Below are 26047 nucleotides of genomic sequence, written 5' to 3' on the forward strand. Positions count from 1 at the left end.
ATAACTTTACGTTGGAGAGATCTAGTGGTCAGACCGGGCACCACTGTTCCTAGTGGAAATACGTGGCATTATGTGCCTCCAGGGGTGAGGCAAAAGTATGTAAAATACTTGTGATGTGTTCTTGCCAAATATGTTTAAGCTGAATCTGCTAAAACCTTTAGACCAAACTTCCAGTGTGTGGGAAATAAAGGGTAGAGAGGAGCATGAACAGGACACGAGGAAATAATCACACACATTCAGAATGTGGGGCATTCTGCAGGACAATTAGCCTGGACTCTTTAAAATCAATGTCATGAAATATAAGTGTGTGCTAGGGGAGCATTCTAGACTAAAAGGCTAAAGACATCGGTCAACCAAATGCAGTGATTTGGAAAATAAAAGTTGGCCACAGAAGTAAATTTAGAAACAATCGGGGAAATTTGAACATGAACTGGATATTAGGTGACATTAAGGATTATTGCTAATTTTCTCAGGCACGATAATGGTATTGTGGTTATGGAGGAGAATATCATTTTTCTTAGGAGATAAATTTTGAAGTATGCAGAAGTGAAGTGTCCCAGTTATCACAACTTACTTTCCTATAGCTTTGGAAAAAATATATATAGAGATAAAGCAAATAGAGCAAAATGTCAAGAATCATTGCACGTAGGCAGAGGGTATAAAAGTGTTCATCATCCTATTCTTTCAACGGCTCTGTATGTTTGAGAATTTTCATAATTAAGAGGGAAAAAAGAGAGAGGGGGACTCAGGAGTTGGTACTAGACTTCCCGCTAAGAGATGGTAATCGTTGTATTACCTGTTTGTGGACCAGCAGCCCATACTGGTTAAAAAAAAAAAAAAAAAAAAGGAGATAAAGCCTGTTCACTTAGACTTTACAATGTGACAGAGAGGAAATCTAGCTATATGTCAGTCCCTTAAAGTCACAATGAGAAGTCCCTGTGCTGGGATGGGGGCGACTTTTTGGGCAGCAGATAGTCCTCCCTGAGGTGGAGGCGGGGAGCCTGATCTCAAGACCGATTGAGGTAATTGACAGGACTATTAACTAATCTTCATTTGTAGGTGGAGTTTACAGTGGGAGAATCTTTGGTTTGCAGGAGACTTGGAGATGTGCAGGCTGTTCGCGTTGCCTTCATCGGAAATAGGTTGACTTATTTAATTCAGGATCTTATGGTCTCGAGTTCAGTGCATAGGCTCAGCAACTGTGGAGGAGGACAGGTGGGAGCCTGCCGTTTGCATCATGGCTCATCCAGCTGTCAGCCCGATTTCTTCTGCAGACAGATGTTTGAGAATGACTGTGTATGCTTTTTGTTTTGCCAGGCTGTGTGAAGTCTCAGAGCTTTAGACCTGGAGAGACGTTTGATTCTTAACCTGGAGCTCGTAGATTCTTCCTTTGGTGACTGTGCATGGGCTTCCGGGATTCCGTGGATGCCTTTCAACAGTCTCCTGTATCAACCTTTCTTCCCTGGGAAAGGTTCCTATCTTTCAACAGATTCCAATAAGTGGTTATAACTTGAGAAATTTAAGAGCCACTGATCTGGTCCAACCTCTACACCCCACATAGCAGACAGAAAAAAAATGAGAGAACAAATTAGGAAAAAAAAAAACAGTTATTGAAATTTTTGGAATGTCTGTATACTTTAAAGAACTGACCTGGTTTTCTGACACTGCAGACTGAGCTAATGGGCCAGTAAAATCGGTTGAATGAAATAGAGCCACTGGGGAAATTTTGCTGTCAGCATAGAAACCCCAAATAGCAGAGACAAGTCTGGTTGAAATCCCCAAGAAGGCAACATAATTTGGGAGCAGCCTCTGCAGTCTCTAGAAGCCAGTGACATGGGGGAGATCAGTTGGATTCTTTTGCATGAATTACATTTGAGCTCTGAGAAAGAGAATATAATGGAGAAATATTAATGTCGACAAATTCTGTTGCTCCACCCACTTTCTTCTCCACCTGGCCCCTCCAACCCATTTTTAAAAAATGTGGGTCCCTTGGCAGAACTGAGTTCTGGCAGAACTGAGAACCAAGAAAGCTCAGTTTTCTTTCTGAAACAGAGAATGTCCTCTATTTGATGAAGCATTGTTGTGCTTACCCAATAAGCAAGATAAAAACAGAAAAGATTCTTTAAATTAAACATTGAGAGTGATAGGGGCATATCAAGGAGTTCGAGAATCGTTATAACCAAGCCATTTAAGTACTTTTATCTTATTTTTATTTTTAATTTTTAAATTCAAGTATAATTAACCTGGTTTTAAGTTAGTTTCAGGTGTACAATATCATGATTCAGCAATTCTAGACAGGACTCAGTACTCATCACGGTAAGTGATCCCTCTCACCTGTTTCACCCACCCTCCCCTCTGGTGACCACCAGTTTGTTCTCTATACCATTAAAGGAATATTTGAAAGGCTCCAAGGGCCTGGGTGCCAGATGGAGGGTCTGGTGTGTCCTGAAGCTGCCTCTGTCCCTGTTGTGAGTGGCTCCTGGTCATGCAGGAAGCTTCCCTCTGCCTCCCATCTCATTTCTGCCATCTTCCCTAGCTGTCAGCAACTCCTGAGCATCCAGTGACCCAGTGGATCTCCCTGTTAGCAGCATCTTCCCACAACTGCACTGACTTTCATGCCAAGTTCAAAATGTCCTTTACGGGACATCTGTTGGACTTTATATACGTTTCTCCTAGATTGGGAGGTCACTGAGGGCATATTCAGACATGCCACAATGGGGAAAAATACCTTGGTGGGCCAAGTGTCTATGACCATGGTCTCCAAAATACCTTTCAGCCTAGATCCAGTACTCTAGAAAAGGTCCCATCTGTCTTCTACCTCAGACTTATTCCCACTTCCCACAGCTTGGCCAAAGAACCATCATCATTCATATGTTCAGCCATTCAACTCATCACTCGTTTGTTTTGTAATTCATTTATGTGTCCACTCATGTATCTGGTAAATGTTGACTGGCTCACAAGTGGAATATACGATTTCTCACCCCCCTCCCCAACACCCAGCAGAATATTTCTAGGATCCACATTTGAGAAACAAAATCTCAGAGTCATCTTCCATGTTCCCCTTTCCATTGGGCCGTTTCTATCCTCACCCTATTGTGTGTGTCCTACTTGATTTCTCCTGCTGCATTTAACTCCATCCATGGCCCTTTAACCCCATCAGCAAGTCCTGCCCCTCTTCCACTTTGGCTTCTATCATTTCCCCTTCCGGGTCATCTTTACCTCTCACCCAGATCAAATTTTCTGGACTTGCCCTGTCCTTTTATGACATGTTGACATATCTGTAGCCATATTGAATTACTTACCTGTTTTCTGGTGCTTTCTTGTCTCTTCATTCCATTGTGACTTTTTTTTTGATCATGCTATACTTTTTGCCTGTAATCCTTCCACCTCTCTCCCTTCTCTGCCTTTCAAAATCCCACTCATCCTTTAAGGCTGAGATATTTGAGCTCAAAGGTCTGTCACCCCTCCTGAGAACTCCCCCTGCCCCAAACTTTCCTTCAACCCTGCTCTCCAGTTATTGCAAATTTGATTGCATATTTCAAAAAGCACACTCTGTGCTCCAGAAGGCTTTGTTTATGTAATTTATTCCTGGTGCCTTGAAAACTCTGATTTGTATAGTGACATATCTGTTTCGGTTGGACTGGGAGCTCGCTGAGGTCAGAGACTGTCTATTCGTTTATTTCCTGATTCATTCCATGTGCAGGCACTGAACTAGGCACCAGACACTGCGTGAAGGTGCTCATGGTTTATCTGGAGAGACAAACAAGTCAACCTACCACCATCAAGTAGGGTGACAATTGACGGAGGATACATGTAAGGCTTGACACATGGTCAAGAAAGGAGAGTTTATTATGGTGAATTAGAGAAGGCTTCACGCAGGTAGAGCTGGTTGAGTTCTGACTTGAAGGATATATTGCCTTATTTCATTAATTCCGAGTACACATTTTCCCCCCACATTTTGAAACCAGAATGTGTCTTTTGATCATGTATACATATAATGTGGCAGTGTTGCTTTTCCACCCCAACACCGATACTAATTTGGCAGTGTGTCTTATGGTCTGTGGCAGCTTAGTATTAAGATAGGGTACTTAGATTCTTGTAGTTGCACATAACAGATACCAACCTGATTTTAAATAAAAGTGTGTGTATGGAAGGTGTGTGAGTTCCCTATTGCTGCTCTAAGAAATCACCACAAATGCAGCGGCTTTCAACAACACAAATTTATTCTCTTACAGTTCTGGAGATCAGAAGTAAAAATGAGTCTTGAGGGGCTAAGATCAAGATGTCAGCAGGTCTGGTTCCTTCTAGAGACCAGGCGAGGAATCCATTCCTTGTCTTCTTCAGCTTCTAGAGGCTGCCTGCATTCATTCCTCAGCACCTGGTCCCTTCCCTCATCTTCAGCATAAATCACTTCAATCTTTTCTTCCCTTGTCACAACACCTGCTCTCTGACTCTGACCCTCCTCCTCCCTCTTATAAAGACCTTTGTAATTACATTGGGTCTACCTGGATAATCCAAGATTATCTGCCTATCTCAACAACCTTAATTTATCACATCTGCAAAGTCTCTTTTGCCATATATGGTAACAGGTCCTGGGGGTGAGGATGTGGGCATCTTTGGGAGGTCATTACTTAGCTTACAACATGGGGAATTTATTTAAAGGATACTGATATGCTTTTAAACCCCAATGACGGGACTATGGTTATGTCTCAGAAGGAGTCTAGAATTTCTGTTTCCCGTATCTGCTCCTGTCTCTGTGTCTGTATTCCTTTCTCATGGCAGACTGATTTTCTCTGCAACTCAGCTATCTGCAGGAACCTGATTGTCAAGAATTCCTGAGCCTGTAAGTTATGGTTTCACTATCCAGAGACTGCCACCCCCATTTTTGTTCCAAATTCCTAAGGAAAAAGCTCTGACTGGCACTCTTGGGTCCATGTTACCCTTTGCCAAAGATCTAGCCAAAACTGTGGTGGTAGGCAAAGGGTACAGCTCTTCCACAATGTACAAAATGGCTGCCAGCAAGGAAGCATCTCAAGGGATGCTCAGCTGGGTATACACTAGAACACAGTCTTCCATAAAGGATGACTAGTTGTTCACCAGGGAATTGAGTAAGAGGGTGACATTTCAAATAAAATGTGCTGGCACTCGGTCAAGTGTTTTTCCAAGAGTGAGTCTCCATGAAATATTTGTTGAATTAGGTTGAGTTGTAAAACTTCTTCAGTGTCTTCATCCGTGGAGTTTTATTACCTCTTGCCTGGAATCCTGTAGTCAGTCCCACGGCACTTCTCCCTCCCCGGCCAGGTCACATTTTTGCCCAGAATTCTTTAGTCACTTTGAGAATAAAGTCCAAACTCCAATCTGGATTCATGTGTAAAATGATGAGCACTCCCCCGCCCCCGCATCTGGGACAGGAGAATAATAATGCTGATTTCATAGATGTGTTGAGAAGATGAAGTGGATATAAAGGATTGTGATACTTTCCCACGAATCTCCAGTGTGAGTCCTCTGACCTGATCAGGTTGGCTTCTAACTGTTTTCCAAGCAGGCCTTAATTATTCTCATGGCTACAGCTTTGTTTTCCTACAGCCTTGGAAATAAACGCCCGCTTCTCACCTCCTGTCTTCCCCAGCCCCCTCTATTCTGTTAGGCCCTGCTAGGCTACAGATGTTCATTCTTTACTCTTAACTGAAAAGCAACTCTTGTTTGTTCTATGCAGTCTCAGAGCGGATTATGTAGTCCAGGTTCCTCCCCAAATGTGGGAAACCATCCACACACTGCCTTCCTGGCGGCCATTTTGCTTCCACATGAACACTTTCAGTGTTGATGAGCTAAATTTGGGCCGCTCATCCCGATTTCTTCAACAGCTCTAATTAAATAACTACACCATGTAATTATCTTTTTAGTCATGACAGTCTTGCCCTTTTAATAAAATTTTCAGTTCTTCCAGGGGAACAAAGTAGCTGCTCAAAAGACATTGGTTGTATTTCTGCCTAAAATGACAATTTCACGACATTAGTAGTTAAACTATTGCTACCACTTTTCTTTTCTTTCAAATTTACCATTCCTTGGAGGAGACATGTTGCCTTTCCAGGGCTTGTGATTATTGTGATGATGTCTAGAACAGATGTCTGAGCAGAAAGAAGGCAAAGGTGTCTGTTGATCCTCGAACCAACTTTTCTTGGGCCACTTTAGAGTGTTCTTCAACAATATTTGAATTTTTGGAAAAAAAAAAAAGAAAAACTTCTGCAACACAACTTCTACTCCTTCCTCTGTATTCTTTCAATCTTTACTATTCACATACGAATATATCCACATCTATATCCCTGGTTTAATTTTGACAAAAATTGGGATTAGACCCTATATGTTGCTCTGCATTTCCTTTTAAAAAGACTTGACAAGCAGAGAAAGACAATTATCATATGGTTTCACTTATATGTGGAATATAAGCAATAGCACGGAGGACCATAGGGGTGGGGAGGGAAAACTGAAGGGGGAGAAATCAGAGAGGGAGATGAACCACGAGAGACTACGGACTCTGGGGAAACAAACTGAGGGTTTCAGAGGGGAGGGGTGTGGGAGGGATGGGGTAGCCAAGTGATGGGTATTGAGGAGGGCACGTGTTGTGATGAGCACTGGGTGTTAACACGCAACTAATTAATTGTTGAACGTTGCATCAAAAACCAATGCTGTACTATACAGTGGCTAACTGAACATAATAGAAAAATAAAAAAAAAAAATAAAAAGACTTGACAATATACCAATGGCACCTTCTCATGTCAATATACAAAGATTTAATTATTGTTAATGGCTCCACGGTATGACATAATTGGTCTATTTTTTTCTCCTACTGATCAGTACATATATTGTTTCCAACTGATTCCTCAATTCTAATTTCTCTACTTTGAAAGATATTAAAAAGATAAATGACCACCACACCCTTACTCATAAATTCACCTAGTATTAAGGGTTGAATTTTGTCTCCCCCACTGTTTCTATGTTGAAATCCTAGCCCCTTGAACCTCAGAATGTGAACTTTGGTTAATAGGGTCATTCCAGATATAACTAGTTCAGATGAGATTGCACTGGAATAGAGTGAGTGCCATAAAAGAGTAAATTTGGACACAGCACACAGGGGGAGTGTGTGATGCTTCTATAAGCCAAGGAATGCCAAAGATTGCCAGAAAATCACCAGAAGCTAGGAGAGAGGCATTGAATAGATTCTCACAGCCCTCAGAAGGAACCAGCCCTGCCAACACTTTGATCTTGGACTTCTGGCTTCCAGGACTATAAGACAAAAAATTTCTGTTATGTAAGCCACCTAATTTGTGGTATTTTTTTTAAGGTAGCCCTGGCAAACTAAACTAGTCTTCAATAAAATTGGTGTTTAGTGCATGAGATGAAGAATACTGTTGCAACGGTTCATGATTTTGAGTAAAGGCCTTTCTACTGTGACTGTATTGTGTCATAAGATAATGACTATGATATAGCACAAGGCTTCTGAGAGATACTGAAACTATAAGAAAGTAGTGTGGCGATTGTTGGGCAGAGACCAAGGTAACAACCAGAGATCAGGGGAGGGAAAAAAAGGAGTAATTCCTGAGAACTTTCCACTGTTAAGGATGTGTAATCTAGGCCTTTATACAACAAGCCGTGTTCTGGCTCTTAATCAAATAGGGTAATGTCAACAAGTAAGTAATGACAAATTACTTTTAAATCTAAATTAACTTTTAAATTTAGCCCTAGAGAATTCATCTTTTTCAACCTTCATCAATCTCTCCTTCAAGGAAGCTCTATGCAGCTCTAAATCTGAGATTTTGATAGCAAAGGATGGTGGGCCTGATTTTCCAAGAAATCTGAGGGCACGTGGTTGAAGATTGTGTGTTACATAAATGTGCATATTTATAAACATGATACATTCCTATGCCAGCCATTCCATTTTCAAAAAATTGACTAGACAGAGCCAATGGGAACGGTACAGATGAAGAGACTAGTTGGAGCAAAGCCTCATTCACAAAACTGGGGTCAATGCTGGAGATTCCATGGAGCTGCCTGGGAGTTCTAACCAGGATGAAGCACTGTAACATTTGAAGGCTGGTCAAATTAGTGTTCCCCTTACCTGAAATTCCTCCTTGTGTCTTATTAAACCCTCCCTGTTCCTTAGACACATCCCAGGGTAGCCTTTTCCACAGGCTACCAGTTTGCAACTTCTGCTCTGCAAGTTAACTGATGGGGCCGTAGGCAATTATCTCTGCATACCCCAACCCTTCTTGGCATGAAGATGGTGGAGATCAAGTGATGGCAAATAAATGCACAAGGAAACCCAAGTCATGTTTTAAACTACTGAGTTTTTTTCTTTTTATTGCAAAACATTTGTTACAGAAATTTCAGAAAGTTTTTCCCATGGTATCTGCCAACTTCTGCTTCGAATTATGTATCTAAACAAACAAGCTCAAAGTGCATTGTGAATCCAATAATAGACCTTTAAAAAAGAACAATTCCTCTAAGGATTTATATATATTTATAATGTCGATAGATATGCCAACTGTGGTCTATCCACACACAAAGAAGGAAAAGATGTATATATATATTTAACAAACCCAATTTCAAAATTGTTGTATTTATAGGAATTCATTTAAAAATGATATTTGAATAATTTCCCCCATTATAAACTATGGTTAGAATGCTTACAAATGAGAGTCTAAGTCCTAGATTATGAAATGACTATGAGTACAGTATACTGTGTGGACTGTTTTGCACAGCAGAAACAGCAATATAAACTCAAGTTAGACGCTGTAGTGACAAGAAGCAGATAAGCCTTGATACAATGCTATGGTACTCTTCTTCCATATGTCCCTCACAAAGATCCTGCCTTTGGGTCCAGAAAGATGCAGCTAGCAAATACACATGCATCTCTCACTCAGGAGAGCAGGAATAACCCTGAATAGGGTGAGTTCCTCTCCGCCCCCACCTCCGTTCTCGGTGTATTTCTTGTATACACTCACTAAGTCAGGATCAAGAACATGATCCTGGTTGGCCCTAAATCAGAGGTCCCAAACTATTGCTATTGGGACTGAATGCTGTTGGCAGACATGTTTGTTTGGCTAGCAGAGTGTTTACAAATCAGAATGTGAATGTTTTTGTCGTGGGACACGCGTTCTCTCATGCCCTACAAACCCTACCTCTTCCTGTTGTCTTTCCTGAGTCCAATGGGCACATTTGTGTCTTGGATCCAGCCCCTGCATGTACTTGAGCTTGCAGCCCCCCCATCTAGATGCAGATGGATGGTTCTTATGATACGTGGGGAGCTGGGGTGAAGACATGAGGGACTCTCTTGGGGTTCAGACAGGCAAAGAATTGGACGGGTCCGACACAAACACCAGCTGAGTTTGGGGTAAGGGGTAGAGTGCGGGGAGGGAGGAGCCTAGGTTAGTGGGAAGACGAGGGCTGGACAAAGTCTGAAAGCTTGACTTTTTCCAAGGGGCCACTGTTTCAGATTACTGCACCAGGCTCCGTGGGGTACTGAGGTCATAGGACCAAGGGTCTGTGGGTCTGGCAAAAAGCATGTTGTGCTGGGTTAAGAGAAAGGAAGAAAGTTAAGGGGGTGAAGAAGGCTGCACATCCAGGTGCAAAGCTGAACTTCCCTCTGTGACCCAATGCTCTGGGCAGCCTGCCTGTTCCTGAGGAACGCCTGGGTCAAGGTTGGTCCCGATGCTCTGCAGATAGCCCACGGACTTGTGGCCCTACATGCCCTTTTCACTTCCCAGCACATAAACACTGTGCAAACAGGCAAGGGGCTGAGGCCTAAGGGGGCTGGCAGACGAGGGAACTTAGGGAAGGGAAAATTCACCTCACTCTTACTGCCAGGTGGATTACGTGGCCACCAAAATCCTTTCTTGGACGGACATATAGAAATCGTCGTGTCTTGATGTCATTAGCAGCGACCAGTACAAGGAACTCATCAGAGAAAAGGTAACAAAATGATCTTCTCGAGTGAATTAAAAAAGAAAAGGAAAAAAAATCTTGTTTTCCTTAAATCAGAACCAAGCCCTGCTTTGGTTGACTCTGATCTGGGGAAAGAGAATGTTTGACATGGAAAGGGAAGAGAAAGCTTAGGCCAGCACAGGCTGAGAGAAGTTTTCTCTCCAGGTTGGAAGAGTAGTCATTTATAAGACTATGCAAAGTGGCTCCTCTCTTTTCCAAATGTTGAATAAATGGCTTCTGATAATGACATGGTGGTTTCTTTAAAGGGCAAGCTCTTCAGAGTCACCCAGTTCTTGATCAGACCCCCAGTCACCCACCCCTCACTCTCCCCCGGACCAGGCTCACGCACAAGGTAGAAAAGCCACCAGGTAGGAGGGAAGTCACGTGCATCATTGGGCCACTCATTCATAATGATCTGTGGCTTTCTGCACTGTCCGAATGGACTTCTCACTCTCCTCTCTGGTTTTGCAATTTGCACCCAGTGGCCCTAAAGAATCAGAAACGTGTCTTTCCTATATCACAGATGCACCAACACCTGCATGGGTGTTAGCCAGTCATCTCTGGGTCCCCTAGCTACACACCCTGTGGTTAATACTTTATTTCATATTATTTGTTCGGAGCTTAAAAAAAGATTAAAAAAAAACCCTTGGTTATTTTTTAGTTTTTAATTTTTAAAAATCGAACATAATCCCCAAACAGTGTAAGAAGCCCAATGACGTGAGCGAATTCCTAGCTGGGTTAAGCGTTACAGCAGGCAATAGTCAAATGTTAAGTGCCTTTAAAAAGTCAAAAGAAACGCATAAAGCAGTGCATGCATTTTGTTGCCACAAAATTAAGACTGGATTTGGAGAGGGATTACTTCGTTTAAGTTACATTGCTATTGTTAAAGAATAGTGAGTCATAATGCAATATCTAGAACATATATAACCACCTACACAGTAGCATCACTTTATCTAGAAACAAACATATCAGTTACTAAATGAACATATCTATAAAATACTGTACACTGCTTCTGCAGGGGGTTAGCAGATGTAAACAAACAGCTAATTCAACTGGAGTTTAAAATATTATTTTAAGTTCATTTGTCAGAGTCTTTCGCATCACATGCCAGTTCGTCTTTCGCAAAACACAACTCGCCTACCACAGCTCACGGGGCTGGTTAGAGGATGTACATCGGCTTATACAAGTATTTCCTCATGGGCTAGAGGACTGTGAAAACCATAAAGCAGATCGGGAACAAAAGTGCTCATTTTGCGAGGATGCTGAATAACATGGAATTGGGAACATACTTAATCCTTGCAACATGTGCTTCTTTATTGAATGTTACAGATTGGTCAATGATTATAAAGTTGTCCTGTAACGTTCATTAATACAACCACATGCTACAACTATGCTGGGTGAAACATGGGTTACATATATGTGTACATGTGTTTTATAATACAGCATTGCTCGACACATCAAATGGTACAGTCTACAGATAGCACATGATGGATGACTGGATAATACTGATTACCAAGATAGAAGTTAAACAGCCCAAACACTCGGGAAGATTGGACTGTGTAGCCTCAGAAAGTCGAATTAATGTACTATCCAGTTATCTACCATAATATTATCTATAGAAACCATCTTTTAGAATATATTTGAAACATTCAGAAGAAACACACTGTGTGTTTTTACAAGTATATTTTTCCCATTGGATTATTCATATATATATGTGTGTGTGCGTGTATATATATATATTTATATATTTTTTAAAGGGGGACTTTCAAAGTGCTAAATATATATCCTAGACCTGGAAGCTTAGACTTAAAAGGAAAGCCAGTTCTGGTAAAGTGCTGTATTCTGCCTGCTAATACGCCTTCTGGCTTGGAGAAATATACGAACTAGCCATGACAATTGTGTCCAAGATTTCCAGCTCCTCATTCAAATCCATCCAGGAGGAAGTTTCTAACTATAAGTATGTGGGTCAATCAGGGAATTTCCATGGCCATTTTCATAAAACACCCTTGATTTTTTTTTTTTTCAAAAGGAACAAGCGACTTAGAACGAATCATTATGTATAGTAGCATGTAAAAATTGGCACCTCAGAAGCAGATGATGGAACCAAAGCGATTACTTCTGTGAGCTCTCTATGACTTTATTTACGTTCCTCAATAATGTGCTGCTCATGAGCTGCTTAATTCACAGAGACAGGTAATTAACGTCTCCTTGATCAGGGACAGGATGGAATAAATGAGCTGAACATAAGCTTGACTGCACAAGGCCACTGAATCAAGGCCACAGTGGGGTGCAGAGAACCCAGAAATGGGAAGAAATGGGTTGAAAGAGAATACACACGTATGTGCATAGGAAAGAAATGGCTCACGAGAATTGCACGGTTTACATTTAACGTCATTTAGATTTGGCTTATATATTTTGCACACTTCATGAAAGATGTAAGAGCTTCGTTTTCCTGTACAACCAAAGAACCAGGCAGTCACAAGGTCAGGACTGGTAAGGACTGCGTTTCCCTGGTCCTGTTCTGTTCTCTCCAGAAATCGTGATGAATGGAAACACTTGTGCACATAATTTCTTTCCCTCATTTTCCGTCCGGTCCAGAATGGGGCCCTAGAGGTGCTGTGATGTCCTGCTCTGTGGTCAAAGAATAATGGCTTCACCTCCTCCTTGGATTCCTCTACAGACTCACTCAGAGAGCCTTCTGGCTTTTTAAATCATCAAACATTAGGATACAAGGACATCAAACTAGCAAAATATAATCTAAGGGACGAAAAGAACAAAATCCTGGTTCCAACTCTGGTGCTGAGACTTGGCCTTCCTGAGAATCACAGAGAAATGGTCTCAAATGTAAAGTGCCTATTACAACTGTATTAATTATGAACAAACATGGTTCCTCTTCCTCATTATCAAGCAACATGGAACCAGGGGTACATGAACCCTTTCAAGTTACATTGCAACTCTGCATGTATGTATATTTTTTTTCTGGGGAGGGGGCCCAGAGCTTTCATAAGATTCTCACTGAGATGCATGACTCAAGGAAGTAAAAGGGCAACTGATTTATTCTCAGACCAAAGGCATGTTTGCTGAAAGGGAAACAGTCAATGTGGGGCTCAATAAAAAATGTAAGCATTTCTAGAGCAATTACACATGAGGGAGTCTGGTTGCTTATGTCCGATTCACCCAAATACCAAAGAGTGAAAAGGAATTCTTTAATTCTTTATATGTGGCCTCATAACTATTTCTATATCCAAAAGGCTTGTTCAGAGGGGCAGAGGGGTTAATAAAAAAACAAAAACAAACTTAAAGGCTAGAGCTTTTGTCCACGTTATTTACTTGATTTCACATTATGAGAAAATCTGGAGCTCACAATGACAACTCAACAGGAGAACCACATAGTATTTTGGGGGCCAAGAACATTAGGTCATTGTCCTTAAAGATTTTATTCTTTTGAAAATCAGTGACGCAAGTAGGAATCGGAAGATTTGAGGGTCAATATTTCTTTGTTCTCCTTCAAATCCAGATTCTGACCTAGTAGTGGACATCTGTATTAAAGAGTCCGTAATACTATCTGGTTTAGAATCACATGTCTAATTCAGATTGTACTTAGCGTAATCAACTTTGTGCGGAAGAAACCAGACTAAATAAGATGTCATTGCAGCAAGTGTTTCCGGACAGAAAACAAGCAGAGGGCAGGAAGCCAGTCATTTTGGCAACTTTAGTTTGGTACAAGGAAGAGTTAAGGTCACAGGGATTTAAAAAAAAACATAATTTCAACATCTGTCAAAAATCCAACATGACCGAATGAACTCTTTCAATGGAACTCCTTGAATATGAAAATATCCTGATTATACCTCGCGGTGATAGAAAAGAAATCTTAAGAAAGCTCTATTTATGCCTGTTTATATACTATATATAAACATGTCTCCATGTGAATGCATATATATGTATATAAGCAGCATATACTATAGAAGTCTTTATGTAGTTTATTTGCTTTCTACTTGAGTCTACTGTATCATTTTTATAGCTCTGTATATAAGAAAAATATTCATGGTATGCCTGCAACTGATGGCTTTGGGTTGATACCAAATTCCCAGTCAATTCTCAGGTTATTTATGATTTGAAACTTCCTTAAAAAGTACTTTGGAACATTTCCATAAAAAAGATACCAGCCCTTGAAAAACTCCAATGAAATTTATGCTGAGCTCAGATTAAACGGCAAAACTCTAGGTATGAAAATATCCATGTGTGAGCAGATCTTCATATACAAAATGGTCATGTGATGAGTGGTGTGAAGAATTTCCAGGTACATCTTGGAGATGTTCAGAAGACATGGTGGAGCCATGCAAATGATGACAATCACACAGCAGCATGACACATGACACGGATGGTGAGAACGTAACAGTATACCACATGGCAATTTTAGGTGACTTCTGCCCACTGCATATATTTTTTTCTTTTAGTTCACTATCACATATTCAGTGAGTGACTTGATTGATGACAGGTGAGATACAAAATAAATTAAAAAATATAAAATTATTTAATTACATTCATCCTGAGCTTGCTCGACTATACTCGAATGCCCACTGTATATAATAAACCACTTGACATTTGTTTTTAGCCTCAATTCTTCTTTCATTTTGATTGCAATACAAAAAGGCATTTCTTTTCCCTTTATTTTCTTCAAGAAAGATAAACAGTTGTGGCACCAGAAGTGAATATATAAGAGACAGGTGAACTATGACTGTTACCTTGTTTTTTCTTTATAATGATCAATTACAGAAGTGTTGGCATGAGAAGGATGTGGGACGTTAGGTAGAACTGCTTGCTGCCGGCTTATACTGAATAAAAAGGATGCTCTTCATCAGTCACCAGTGATGGAGCCAATGTGAAAAGAAAACAGAATTGAAGTTTAGAATATCTCATTTGTATGCTGGCTACTTTATTTTATCTTATTTTGCAATTTAGCCCTGTATCCTAAAACTCTTGATAATGGTCAGAAATGGAAAGATGCCTCCTGGCATGGAGAGTGCTCGAAACCCCTTCATTCCCAGAGCTCATGGCTTTCTGAAGTCACCAGACATACACATTCACCACAGCCCTTCTTCTCCCTCTCTTCCCTCCCTACCCATCAAGAGTGAACGTGACTTAAAGCCCCTGTGTTTGGCACTGGGCTAGGCAAAGTGCTTTCTCAATCTGTGGCCCAGAAGTCACCTTTGAGTTAACACCTCCCAAGGCATCGCTTGTTTTGCTCAGCTAAGAATAAAGCAGGTACGTTTCAAGGAAGGGGAACAGGTGGGGTTCGGGGAGAATTTTAGGGCTGGATTCTTGAGCCTCCTGCAATGCTTATTAAGAAGGTTTAGTTGTGCTTGCTTTCAAAGCTGTGGAAGGCAGATGTTCTGGACAGTCTCCTCATGGACAGGCTGTCCCCTCGTCCCTCCGGCTTGGAGGACTTACTCCTCTGGAAGGGATTTCGCAGGCTTGCTGTGTTCCGCTGCCTGTCGAGTCTGTCACTGATGGAGAAGCTCTTCCTGGTGTGTGCATATGGCACACTTGGCTCCTCTGCTGAGTAGCTGTTGGCACGCTCTATCTTGGGAACCGTGATGTTGTTGGACAGCGTTCTGTCCGAGTTATCACCCTCCTGGGAGGGTATCGTGATGGTGGCTCTCCGGCCTTTGGCCTCGTTCTCCTCGCTGTCAGAGCTGGGGTGACTCAGTTCTGCTTCTCGCTCGGGATGGCAGCAGGACGAATCCTCCACTTTGCCTCCAAGACCACCAGGGAAGGTGGCCCTGTCAGCAAGCGCTTGAGGGGCATTGACGCACCTTGTGTCGATACAGTCTGTAATACTTGTGTATTCTGCTGTTTTCACGGGCACCCCAAAATTGGCGTAGTAGCTCCTCGAAGGAGAAAACATAAAGCTATGAGATTTCACGATGGGGGCCTCTTCTAGAAGAAAGGGTGTGGTGGCTAGGTAGCGGCTGCTTTTGGAACGCTCAATGCTCTGGTACATTGGAGGCTCAGTGTCCCAGGGGTTTTGGCATTCTGGGAGGTGGGTGTAGTCTGAAGAAAAAGATCTAGTGTCCATGGAGGTGATGTCCTCAAAGTCAATGCTCCGGCTTGGAGGTCTGTCTGTGGGTGCAAGAGTTGCATAGGCACTACTTGAAGGAGCTGTGGAAGGTGCTGGAGCCGAAAAGCCGGGCTCACCCAGCCCAAGGATGTTCATGGAATTGTCCAGAGGGTCTATATCACAGTGCAGTTCATCCATGGCAGAGACATAGATGTCTATACACGAAGACGGTCTTCTGGAGTCAGGAACGATGGCCAAGGTGTTTGCAGGGGCTGCAGGAGCTTTGGACTCTTTTGCTACTGAGTGGGAGCTAGTAGCCCGGTGTAGGCTCAGGGACCTTTCTTTAAAAAGACTCTCCAACTTTTCTATACCACCTTTGTCTTTCATATTGACTGAATAGAAAGAATGGCTTCTCATACGGGGCATTAGGGTTGGAGAAGTTGGGGACATGGTCTCCTCACCTGCAGGGTCTATACTCTCTTGGAGCTTGAAGGTGTTCCCCTCCTGGCTGTTGAAGCTGCTCTGGCGCACGATGTAGGCGGCGTCTGTGCAGTCGGACGAGGTCCGGGAGCGGATTTTGTTGGACTCAGCCCGCTCCAGACCTGTCAGGCGCTCTAGGGCTGTGGCCATGCGCCCGATGAGGTCCTCGAGCTGTGCCAGCCGGATGTCCACGGTCTGGAGCGAGGCCTTCATGCAGTGCTCTCTCTCGTTGACTTCCTCCAGCCGCATGGACATGTTCTCCACCCTGGGAGAGAAACAGAATGAGGGTCACGCAAGGCCGGGTTCCTCTCTGGAGAATCTAAATCGTTTTGAGCTGGAAGAGGCCTGAGAGATGATCTAATCCAGTGGTATTTATCTACCAAACCCCTTTCCACTCAGTAAAATTTAATGCACAATCCCAATAAACACCAAAGTTGACTAGTTCTTATTGAAGTGGAGTGGGGCCACAGCACCTCATGACTTAGCTGGGAACTGGGGCGGGGTTTAATGAACTAACCAAGTATTAGGGCGTCGGCTTACTCAGTCACCACCAAAATGAGAATGTTGCCTTTTGATGGCTTTACTCAGAAGTGCACAACAGAATTTTAGAAGGCAGCTTTTCTTGTGGCAGTGTCCACGAGACTGAGGAAGACTTGGAGTATGGACTGGGGTTATTTTTACTCTGCATTTATTTATTTTTTAGAAGATTTTATTTATTTATTTATTTGACACAGAGAGAGAGAGAGAGAGTGTGCAAGCAGGGGGAGCAGCAGAGGGAGAGGGAGAAGCAGGCTCCCCGCTGAGCAGGGAACTGGACTTGGGGCTTGATCTCAGGACCCTGGGATCAGGACCCGAGCCAAAGGCAGAAGCTTAACCAACTGAGCCACCCAGGTGACCCTATTTTGCATTTATATAATAATCTTTCTTTTTGTTGTTGCTGTTCACAATAATCTTTTTAAAATTTAGCGCCTCCAAAGGAATTAATACAGTCCTGTCACTGAGGCACCTGGAGGTGATCTAATTTAACCCAAGACTTTCATTAATAAAGGAAAAGCAAACATCAAGGAATTTAACCAAGTTTATATAAAGTAATTTGTGGTAAACCCTAGAGTGTGTATCAACAAGTAAATTTTGCTACTCTTCTCTCTCTTTCTCTCTGTGTCTCTCTGGATAGCTGGTCACAGATGCCTTCTTTTACAGTTATTTCTAGATGTCTTCACCCTCCCCACTGGTAATTCTCAAGGGCGTGATCTGTCTCATATTCCTTTTTCCATTGCCATGCTGCCAGGTGTCACCAACAGTTCACCTAGACAATCGCGGTTATGAACTTGATTCCAATGGTCTAGTACGCTGCCTGGATATTTATTTACAAAGACAGAGTCCACATATTCAAAATAAAATTGTGGGGCGCTGGGGTGGCTCAGTCAGCTAAGCGACTGCCTTCGGCTCAGGTCATGATCCCAGGGTCCTGGGATGGAGCCCCGCATCGGGCTCCTTGCTCCGCGGGAAGCCTGCTTCTCCCTCTCCCACTCCCCCTGCTTGTGTTCCCTCTCTCGCTGTGTCTCTCTCTGTCGAATAAATAAAATCTTTAAAAAAATAAAAAAATAAAAAATAAATAAAAGTAAAATAAAATAAAATTGTGCCACAGCTTTCACTTGACTGGGAAAGGAGAAACGAGAGCCAAGCTTTGCTTTGACCTTCAACTTTCACTGTGAAATGCCCCAAGGCAAATCTTCGGGAGGCTCTACAGGAGATCCATTCACAACCTTTCTGGAGAGGCTGAAGATAAAGATACTTTTCCGATACTCCCAGTGTGCACAGTGAGGCCCTGACGGCTGACCCTTCAAAGGAACATGCCGGCGGGTATAGAATGTGCTTTATGAACAACGGAACAATGGTGGGAATTGGAGCTGGGTCCCCCCAGCTCTTGTGATGGGGGCAAGGGGGGTGGTGGCGGCAATATGTTAAAAGTAGCAACACCTCCATCAGAGAAGAATACACGTTTCAGTGCCCCAAGGAGGAATAAGAGGCATGTGGTTCCCCTCTCTGAGGACCTGAAGGTCTTTTTTTTTTTTTTTTTTAAGATTTTATTTATTTATTTGACAGAGAGAGAGAGAGAGCATAAGCAGGGGGGAGCGGCAGAGGGAGAGGGAGAAGAAGCAGGCTCCCCGCTGAGCAGGGAGCCCGATGCGGGACTTGATCCCAGGACTCTGGGATCCTGACCCAAGCTGAAGGCAGACGCTTAACCGACTGAGCCACCCAGGCGCCCCAGACCTTTAGGCTTTAAAAAACAAAAACAAAAACAAACAAACAAAACCACTCTTGTGGCCAGAGTGGGTGTGTGTGATTCTCTGGCCTCAGGCCACATTTCTGCCTCTATCAGCAATAGCCCTTCTACCCCCCAACTCCCTCCACCCACTCTGCTCTTTTATCTTTCAGGTTCCCTTCACCCAGCCAGAGGTCTGGACTGCCCTCATGAGCCCTGCCTTGGAGACTTGCTCCTGATGCTCCAGAACACAGCACTTTCCAGGGTCCGGGAACATTCCGCCACCACGCCCAGGTGTATTCCTAAAGGACTTGTAAATAGAGCAATTCTGTATCTGGCAAACGCAATGCTCTTCACCCAGCTAACGCAGCTGATTCAGGAGGAAAATAGAACTTTCCCCTGTTTCAGTTCATTTTGTGGTATAAACATAGCCTGAGAAACAAACTACTTAACAATAGTAAGTTTGTGTGTCTTATAGACTCACGATTCACTTTGTCACCATGTAGTCTATGCAATTTGGTTTTGCAAGTACTGCAGTTTCATTTTTTGCAATGCAATAAGCTTTGGGCAAGTGGGTAAAATACGTCCTCATTAAAGTCAGGAGCAGGAGAGATGCATTTTTGTAGAACGAGACTTTCCCTTTTGGATGCTCTAGGCACTGGGTCCTCCTAGTTGTTTAGTGTTGGCAGAGTCAAAAAGGGCAGGATCGTTTTCTTCCTCCCTCTTCTTCCTTTCCTGGAACCTGGTATATACAAGGTTGGTATGGAAAGAGCTAAAGATGCTCTTTTAGCATAACTGCCTGTGATCATGGGTCTGAACACTATAAAGTATCTCCCTGCTCTGTGGGGAGCTCCCTCCCTGCGTCCCACCTGCCTTCAGCCCAAGGATCCAACACTGCAGAGAAAAGTAGCAGATGAGAGGCAGAGCTAAGGCACCATGAGGCAATGAAGAATTAGGAGCCGGTCGTGGATAGTAAACAAGACAGAAACTAAGGAGCCCAGCGGGATGGGAAGAACAGAGAGGTGGTACAAGGGGAAAGAGGGTTTTCAAGGAAAGCAAAAAGGTGCCCAGGGGGAACCTCAAGAGCAAAGGAAAGGAGCATGGCCCCGGGGAATGGAACAGTGGGAGGTGGTGGGGAAGACAGCTAGAACAGGACCAAGGAGCTATTCTTCACCGAATCTCTCCTCAGTGGGTTCTCCTGTGGGCTCTGAGGTGTTTTGAAATGTAAGACTTGGGTGGGGGGGGGGGCAGGGAGAGGGGGGTATGGGCTGTTTCATTCATCTTCTCCCAGATTTCTGGATGTGTTTAACCACCAAACTGTATGATCATTTAGGTCATGAATATAACTGTAGAGGTTTAATACAGGAGTTATAAAGGAAGAAAAGATCTTGGAATCGAATTTACATAGGTTTTTTCGATAAACAGAGTGCCTCCCTTAATCTTAAAACATTTCTTTGAGAAGTGATTGTACATGGGTGTGCGTCACCGATATAAATAGGTGTGAGGGACAAACCGAGAGTTTTGGGTCACGATTACAGTCACTAGTTGCTGACTCTGGTCAAACCACTCAGGAGATAAAACGGAGGTAAGAATGGTAAGAATTTATGAATCAATAGGAAGTCTCAAGGAGAGAGATACAGGAAGTCACTAAGTAAGGAAAAAAAGAGGGACCATGGAAAGGAAGATGCTGTGCGGGAAGAACACTCTATTTTTCTTTCCCTTTTTCATGTCTCTGGGCTTCACAGGGCTTATTCAGCATCACTCAGGAGGCAAGCACAAGGGGGACACAACGGGGTCCTGGAAGGATGTGAGATGTCTCCTGTCCCTGGATGCCCAAGAAAGGGACAGCCAGGACCCCACCAGAGGGCACGAAATGGGTTGGTGAAAAGCCCAGGGAAGAAGACAGCCAGCCTGTAATGGCCAATATGATGAAGAAAAGGGCATTCACAAGAAGATGCCAATGACACAGAAAATTTCAGCTTCAAAATGCAATTTCTTAAGAACTGTTATTTTCTACAAGTTCATTTTCTTTCCTGATAACCTCAAAATGTGGTTAAAGGAAATGCAGTAAAAGAAAAACGAGGATTGGCAGGCCATGCCTGTTTTATTTATTTATTTATTTATTTGATAAAGAGAGAGAAAGAGAGAGAGGGCGCACAAGCAGGGGGAGCAGCAGAGGGAGAGGGAAAAGTCCCACATTGGGCTCTCTACTGGGCAGGGAGCCCAATGTGGGACTCAATCCCAGGACCCCGGGATCATGACCTGAGCCGAAGGCAGATGCCTAACCGACTGAGCCACCCAGGTGCCCCACCATGCCTGTTTTAAATCTCAAATAAAATAAGATGACAACTGAGAGGGAGGCAAATCCTAAGAGACTCTTAACTCTAGGGAACAAACTGAGGGTCGCTGGAGGGGAGGTGGGTGGGGGGCTGGGGTAACTGGGGGATGGGCAGTAAGGAGGGCACATGATGGAATGAGCGCTGGGTGTTATATGCAACTGACAAATCACTAAATTCTACCTCTGAAACTAATAATATACTATATGTTAATTAAATTGAATTTAAATTAAAAAATATTCCCCGGAGGGCTAGCAATAGGATGGCTACAGGAGGAAGGGCAAACACAATCCCATATCACACGAACCAATCACAGGGCCTCTTGTGGGGGGACAGGGTATGCTTACACAGGTTTTCAAATGAAAGGCAATGATGCAGAACAAATAAAGCAAACTCTTGCGTATCCACAGACTGGTATCTAATTTGTGAATTATTTAAGTCCCTTAGGGTCACCTTCCCTTCCCTTTGGGCCAGTCATCCTTCTCCTCGTCATTCTGGGAAGAAAAAGGGAGCGCAATTTAAATCCAACTCAGTCAGTGGAGATACCAAAGATCAGCACTGGAAAAAGATATGGTTGGGAGGTGGGTGAAGTTCTTTTTTGGCTTATACTGGTTTTTGTTACTTATAAGACTCATATATCCTAAGTTATTCTTGTCTCCCTTTGTTATGAAAATTAGAAGTTGAATACACTATTAATAGTCACATGACTATTCTTTTTTTTGGATCTAGGTGAAGAGCAAAAAGGGCACAAAGCCCTTTGGCTCAGGAAAGATAATGTTAGATAAATGATGCTAGAAACAATGTATATCCTATTTGCTTAAATTGTTCCTGGAGAGAAGAAAATTCAAACTGCAACTTCTTCTGACAAGTGGAACTTGACAGGTGGGGTGATGGGGAGGATGATCTGGAAGCTGTAAGTCAGGGGTCTGAGAGCTAAACGCCTACAGGGAGGGCAGATTGAGGAGGTAGGTGAAGTAGGGAAGGCTGTGAGGACAGAAGCAGGGATTCTGTGGCAGCCGAGGACATGCCCAGGCCAGAGGCATTCAGAATGGATTTTAACAATCACTGCGAGCCTAACCCAACGGCGCTCTGTGGGCAGATGTTGCCCACGAGCCACCAGGTTTAAATGAGTTAAAGAAACCAGAAAAGAACTTGCAGCTGTGATCACCAGAAAACGTAGGCAACCCTTAAAAACCAGTGGGAAAATAAAAAAGAAATGCCAGGAGACTGGAGATAGGAAAAGGTTTTTCTTATATGAGAAGTTCCTGAGTTCTAGGAATTATATGAGTTCGACGTAAATTCTAGACAGCATTATGGAATAGCTCAGTACCTTTTGAGTACTTTAAAAAGATAGGTGCAGGGGCGCCTGGGTGGCTCAGTCGTTAAGCGTCTGCCTTCAGCTCAGGTCGTGATCCCAGAGTCCTGGGATCGAGCCCCACATCGGGCTCCCTGCTCCGCGGGGAAGCCTGCTTCTCCCTCTCCTACTCTCCCTGCTTGTGTTCCCTCTCTCACTATGTCTCTCTCTGTCAAATAAATAAATAAAATCTTTAAAAAAAAAATAAAAAGATAGGTTCATTAACAGGAGACTTTATGGGCACAATATTCATCTTATCTTGATAATCCAGACCAATACAGTAACGCAGATGCATCATGTTTTGATGGAGTACATTATGATTTTAGCAGGGAGGTTGACACCCTGGGCTGAGGGGAGAAACGTGGATACCTGGCTGGTTATTAACCAAAGGGGAGGTGGTAGAACAGGGGCCAATGCTGTCATGGAAGCTATTTTTGGAGTCATGCCAATGTCTTGGTTCTGTCTTGAGATAAAATGAAAAAGATAAATATATATATAAAATGGGAAAAAGAAGGATTTTTCAGAATCGATTCTTATGAGGTGTTAATGATCTCCCGAATATTGTATTGCGCTCTTTAGATACCATTTGGGTACAAAAATATGACTTAGGAATGATGCATTTAAGTTGACAATTATGGAAGTATCTTTGTATTTCTAAAAAGGGTTCTGCAAGTAAAACTTATATAAATAAGTTATGTTTTACACGCAGTGGCAGGGAGAGGAGCGTGGGGCTCACTATGTAAAGAAACCTTTTTCCCAAGTCTTCTAGCAGGGCAGAGCCAGCTCTTAATTTTTCTGATCTCAAATCCCTGTATTGGGGCTGTCTAACATGAAGGGAGAATTATAGAATACCCTATATACTATGTGTATAGTTAATTATGTAAATTAAACATATGTACCTATCCAAATGTGTATGTATATTATCTATTATTATCTATCATTTATTATCTCTATTATTTATATATTTATTGAATGTAAATAGGACAGGTGATTTCACCTGACACTCCACTCAGAAAGGCGATGTCCTAGAGAATGCGTGAGACGGATAATATGGATCCTCTATTTCATTGGTTGATCTTTGTTCCCTGATGCACCTTGTGGTGTTTCTGTTTTGTGGAGTGCAATTCTAGTGTTTAAAGATTTATTTTTTGGTACACTTGCAAATCAAAACAAACCACCACCACCACCACCAACAACAACAAAAATCAAACCCCAAACACAGACAGAAGCAACAGAAGTAGGATGACGCCTGGGCTTAGATTCACTTCTCTGGCACCTGGGCTTGGTTGTGAACTTGTCCTGGTCCTCCAGCCCCCTGTTCCTCCAGAAAGCCAGCTCATGCGGAAGACAGAGGAAGGGGGTGCCTATGATCTGTCCAGAATTTCTGGGAATTGCTCACCTAGGTCATCATCCTTGAGGGCACAGCTCTGTAACCACCCCAAGAGGAAGAGGGTCTCGGGAAAGGGGTCTCCTGGAAGTGTTTGCAGGTGGGGGGTGAGAGGCTCAGGTGAAGGTGCTATATATAGTTCCTTCCTGTTTCTATCCAGTTCCAAGGAATTGGTGACATGGTCACAAAACGTTCACAGGTGCTGGTGTCTGTACGTCTCATTCCAGTTCCCCAGAGAGGTGAAGGCTTCCTTGCATCTCAACACTCCTTCCCCCTCCCTTTCTTTGCTCCCAGGTCTGTAGCTTTCTGAGGTCAAAAAGCATTGCAAAGTCTCTTGTACATATGCTTTGGAAATATGTTTGAGCAATAGGCAATGTGTCCATGTAGCACAATTTTCTGGAAAACACATGGCTATATGTCCATTAATAAATAGCTTTTTCAAGGCCTCAGAATGAGAGATTTTTAGATTTATAGCTCCTCTTCCTCTGTTTGCCAGAAAATTGCTTCACATCATATCACCCTAGAATGCTCTACTGTGCAATGACAGATGTGCATAGAATGTGTGCACAGCTTTAAACTTTGTTAATATTGGCTGAGTACCAATGGATACAATCACTCAATGGCATGTGTGTATATACCTGCTTATCTAGACTGCATTCTTTAAAGAAATGAAGAGCCAGGGACAGAAGAATGCCACTTGTGTAATTTCTACAGAGCCACTAGAAAGTGTACGAAGTGGGTGAGCAGATAAAATGTCATTTCTTGAAAACTCGAGGTCACTGACTCATATCTTAGAAGTCTAAATCATATCAACTGAAGGCATCAATATAATGCCTTTTCCCACTATTTATAATAGTGCCATCTTCATATCTCAAAGGCTTACAATTTAAAGTTACATCAATGCTTTGTAATAGTCTGCACGTTCTTTACCACAGTGGTTCCCAAATGCTGGGTTTTGAACATGCCAGCCCAGAATGAAGTTTTTATTAGTCTACAGCCAAATGAGAAAAATCAGAAAATGTAAATTCCTTTGCATTAAGCTAGATTTATTACATTTCCAGGATTCTCTTCTTTATATTTTAGGATTTTTTTTTTCTTATAGTCTTACTGGTCCACAAAACTATTTGGCCAGTGAGATCTAAAAGTATATCACCACTGGGTAGAAGAATCTGCTTCTCTTCCTTTGCTTTTATCTTGTTCTATAAAAAGAATAAAACAAAATAATTCTGAAAAAAATCCCTCACCCATTATTGTAACTAATTCACACGTCTCTCGCTGCTGTTGATTCAGAAGGCACTGGACACCCATATAAACCACATACGAGGACTGTTCTACTCCTCCTGAAAAGATGCCCAGAGATCTACATGAAACACCAACCTGCTGGAGACCCTTGCATTGGGCTGAGTCTCTCATGGTTGGTGTCTGGGCTGGAACATTCCAATTTCTAGTCTGAGCCAGCAAGCCCTGTCCTAGACTCAACAACCTAGTGTACAGGAGAGTGGGTGCTACTGCCTCCTGGAGAAGTCCAGGATCTATAAGTATGGGATTTTGGTCTGTAAATGCTTCAGACAATGTTCCATTCTCTCATAAGCTTAGACAATAAGAATAAACACAAGGGGGATCTCTGTTTTGGGGGACTGTGCAAACAAAAACAATCAATAAGGCATGCCACGACAAAAAACATCCTTGTGAGAGGCACGTGCCCATGGAACGTACCTTTCTGAAGTCACCCGTATCCTCTCATCATTGGACGAGTTGAATCGATCATCCTTTTCTCTGAAATATTCCTCTATGCACTGTTCTTCGAAATCGTGTACTTTCTTGAGCTCATCATCAGTTATGAACAGTTCTGTGGAAAAAAAGGGAGAGATATAAGACAGGAAGGATAAGCAATGGCATCAGATCTGTGGGCCTAATGACATTCCTCATTTAATCAAGGTTAAGAAAAGGGGCTGAGATTCTTTACGAAGTCGCAAGCTAAATCCAAACCCAGTTGGGCAACCTCTGTCACTGTCCTCCTCCCGTGCGTTAGACTCACTATGGAGCCCTGAAGTTGTCCTCAGTGTATCTGGTTCACTGCAGGGACTGGTTAGATTATACATACTGTAAGGCTGAGAAAGGAGCTAAATCAAAGAAAAAGCAGGTTACTCAAAAGTTCAATTTCTGGTTTGCGGAGTGAGGC

The 26047-nt window shown here is 42.8% G+C and overlaps 1 protein-coding gene and 1 long non-coding RNA gene across 9 annotated transcripts in view; one reads left to right on the plus strand and one right to left on the minus strand.

Moving 5' to 3' along the window:
* Positions 1 to 19130, plus strand: part of LOC118551845 (uncharacterized) — an 87494-nt gene extending 68364 nt beyond the window's left edge. The window contains exon 2 of the long non-coding RNA XR_013443707.1: positions 18962 to 19130. This is a non-coding gene — a long non-coding RNA (uncharacterized LOC118551845). The remainder of the gene's footprint in view (positions 1 to 18961) is intronic.
* Positions 13039 to 26047, minus strand: part of TRPM3 (transient receptor potential cation channel subfamily M member 3) — a 493595-nt gene continuing 480586 nt past the window's right edge. For 6 of the 8 annotated variants that reach the window (XM_078061329.1, XM_078061328.1, XM_078061333.1 and 3 more), the window contains 2 exons: positions 25582 to 25714; positions 13039 to 16787 (listed from right to left, as the gene is read on the minus strand). In XM_078061329.1, the coding sequence (XP_077917455.1) occupies positions 15335 to 16787; positions 25582 to 25714 (1586 nt within the window). In that variant the 3' untranslated portion in view covers positions 13039 to 15334. The remainder of the gene's footprint in view (positions 16788 to 25581; positions 25715 to 26047) is intronic. The other 2 variants (XM_078061334.1, XM_078061335.1) reach the window with 1 other exon arrangement.

This window comes from Halichoerus grypus, chromosome 14 (genome assembly GCF_964656455.1).
Source record: "Halichoerus grypus chromosome 14, mHalGry1.hap1.1, whole genome shotgun sequence".
NCBI lineage: Eukaryota > Metazoa > Chordata > Mammalia > Carnivora > Phocidae > Halichoerus > Halichoerus grypus.